This window comes from Thermobia domestica, chromosome 13 (assembly GCF_964235325.1).
Source record: "Thermobia domestica chromosome 13, izTheDome1.hap1.1, whole genome shotgun sequence".
NCBI lineage: Eukaryota > Metazoa > Arthropoda > Insecta > Zygentoma > Lepismatidae > Thermobia > Thermobia domestica.
This window is the reverse complement of record NC_137466.1, coordinates 16872080-16875338: the sequence shown is the minus strand read 5'-3', so window position 1 is coordinate 16875338 and position 3259 is coordinate 16872080. Positions and strand designations below refer to the sequence as shown.

At 41.2% G+C, this 3259-nt stretch overlaps 1 protein-coding gene across 1 annotated transcript; it reads left to right on the top strand.

Moving 5' to 3' along the window:
• Nucleotides 1-688: 688 nt before the first annotated feature.
• LOC145667509 (uncharacterized) lies at nucleotides 689-2817 on the top strand. The gene is made up of 2 exons (XM_081734985.1): nucleotides 689-724; nucleotides 2044-2817. Exons 1-2 carry the CDS (start codon nucleotides 689-691, stop codon nucleotides 2815-2817), a joined length of 810 nt encoding a protein of 269 aa, XP_081591111.1.
• The last annotated feature ends 442 nt before the right edge of the window (nucleotides 2818-3259 follow it).

Below are 3259 nucleotides of genomic sequence, written 5' to 3'. Positions count from 1 at the left end.
TCATAATGAGTACAAAATCAAACCGGGCATCATCATCACAAAATAATAATAATAATAATAATAATAATAATAATAATAATAATAATAATAATAATAATAATAATAATAATAATAATAATAATAATAATAATAATTATTATTATTATTATTATTATTATTATTATTATTATTATTATTATTATTATTATTATTATTATTGTATAATAGGAGCAAATAGTGACTGACTCTAGATGGAACATTCAAAGTCAAAACATTTTTTCTATTCCTGTATAAATGTTACGTGTCTTCATGAACATAGGAATAGGGAGCCCCTTCTGACATTTTCGCGAGGGTAAAATAGACCATGCATCCTTATTTATACTACTGGCTGTAGAAAAGAAGTTTTGGAGATGTTCCGAGCTCTTTTGTCATGGTGCTATGAACGCCTTTCACTGTTTGAAAATGGCATCGTTTTAAGGAAAATTTCAATTTCGGGATGAGAAAGTAATCGGCAAAAACGAGATCTGGTGAGTAGGATGGCTTTCACTGTATTATTGCCCGCTTTAAGATAAAATTTAATTAGAGTCATTGGGGGTGAAGTCGGTAGTCGGGTGAAGTCGGTAGTGTGTAAGGTATGACGAACTGACAACATCGTGTTGAGGCGAGTGAAGGAAGAAAGGTTTGTTTTCGAAACAGTAAGTCATGCTGTATGAGCGAGGGTGAGGAGAACTTCTTTGTGTGGAAGGTAAGTCACTCATGCCGTTTATTCTTGCTATTATAAGTTTCGTTCTGGAGAACCTAAGGTGTATAATGAGTTGCACGTGTAGTTTTCACTTGCGCATTTTTTCGTGAGGTAAGATGAGGTTTCTGGGTAGAGAGTACATAGTTGTTGTCTTGATGCTTTATGAACTAATAGTAATTTGGCAGAGAAACAACGAGGTAACCTATGTGGGGCGAAGTCGGTACTGTTGTGTGGGGTGAAGTTGGTACGCCTTTTCCATGCTTGTAAAATGAACATTCAGCATGAAAATAAATACAATGTTTGTTGTAGCTGTGTTTGAACCTAACTTGGCCTTAAGATGCACTCGATAATCAAATACAGTGGCATAATCAGAACAAGGGGTCAGGGAGCACCAGACCTCTCCTGTATGAATGGTGAAAAATGCATGTTTCAATAAAGTAGTACCCATGTAGAAGATGTAGAAGTTTGGTCGTGATTTCCGACTTTGAAAAGCGTACATTTATTTATTTAATTTATTTATACATATTATGGGGATTCCGGAATCGATAGCCTTAAGCTCTTCACGTGTGATGGATGATGTCCCTCGGCGATCATACAATCCGGGGAAAGGGAAGGAAGAAAGGAATGGGTGGGGAAGAAAGCGGCCTGGGACCTGTATGTTAGATACCAACCCGGCATTTGCTTGGTATAAATGAGGAAAACCCAGGAAAAATCTCTCAGGATGGCAGACCTGAAAAAGCTGTTACATCTTTTCGATCGAGTGACCCCACTGGGAATTGAACCCGGGACAGCTCGCACCAAAGGCGTTAGCAACTGCGCCACGTGTTTCAGTAACCAAAATAACGCACCAAACCTGGAATATAATAAATATGAAACTTTTACTTGCAATTGTTAACGAGTTACAACTGGACCGTAATTACAACGCAAACCTGCATCATGTTACAGCAGCTTTCCTTAGCAATGGTCAAGCATGTCTCAACACTGCAATCACGGCATGGTCATCCGGTCCAATGTGCACATTTGTTCCGTTTGCGTACATTTTAACATACTATGAGAGCAGGAAAGCTACATAGGATAGGATGTACAATTATTATCAGTGGACTCCAAAACATTTCGGTAAAAGAGTGCCTCCACCGGAGATCGAACCCGGGAATACGCGCACCACAGAAAAGCATGCTAGCCACTCCGTTAAGGGGGGGAAGGCACTCCAATGTCCATGTGACACAAGAGTTGTTTATGATTGATACATTCACGTAGCTTAGGTTAGTAATACTAAGGCAGACCTATTCGCCTGTGTGACAATTTTGTATTTTAATTTTCAGATGTCACGAACGTACAAAAAGAGGACCAACTCTAGAAGACCTATCATGAAATGGAAGCCGGCGACAATGCAAGCAGCATTGAAGGTAGTACAAGCTGGAGACTCCATTTTCAAAGCAAGTAAGACTTTTGGTGTTCCCTTCGAGACACTGCGCGGACACGTACACCGAGGTAAGATAGGCACAGTTAACATGGCTATAGGTGGCCAGCCCGTGTTCAGGGTAGATCAAGAGAATGCTCTAGCATACCGATTACAAACATTGGCACAGAGGGGATTCCCAGTTACACCAGGTGACGTTCGTAGGACAGCCTTTCGTTATGCTGAATGGTTGCAAATAGATCACCCATTTAACAAAGCGCGCCGTGGAGCAGGGTATGACTGGTTCCACAGCTTTATGCGTCGCCACCCAAAGCTTTCCATACGGACACCTGTTGGCATATCGCAAGCTCGGGTTTCTGGTTTAACACGGGAAAGACTGGATGAGTTTTACAATGTGCTGGAAAGGGTATTAATTGAACTCAATCTTCAAGATAAGGGTGGAAATGTGTTCAATGTAAATGAGACTGGATTGCCTCTGAACAACGAGCCTCCAGACGCAGTCGTCGCTAGAAAAGGGCAATGTGATGTTGTGTCGCTTACATCCAAGGAAAGGGGAAAAAACGTAACAGTGATTGCGTGCTGCAATGCTACGGGCATGTTTCTCCCACCGTTTGTGATTTTCAAAGGAAAACGATTAAAGAACGAATATCGTGATGGCTTATCACCAGGGTCCTAAGTGCTAATGACGGGTTCTGGTTACATCAACGACGTTGCGTTTCTAGAGTGGCTAAAACACTTCGTCAAACACAAGCCACAGGGGCCTTGTTTACTTTTCATGGATGGCCATGCAGCCCACACAAAGTCGTTGGAAGTACTAGAGTACTGCCTTGAACACGAAATCACAGCTCCGTGTCTTCCGAGTCACACGACTCATGCTTTACAACCATTAGACAAAGCTGTCTTTTGCCCTCTTAGTTTATTCTTTAAGCAAGCTTGCAACTAGTGGGTATTCTCAAACCCAGAAAGATCACTAACAAAAGTGCAGTTCGGTCAGCTACTGAATCAGGCATGGGGGAAAGCTGCCACAGTGGGAAATGGTGTAGCAGGTTTTACAGCTACTGGCATATTTCCATTGAACAGACTGACGAAAATTAGTGATGACAAAATTATCGACTGAT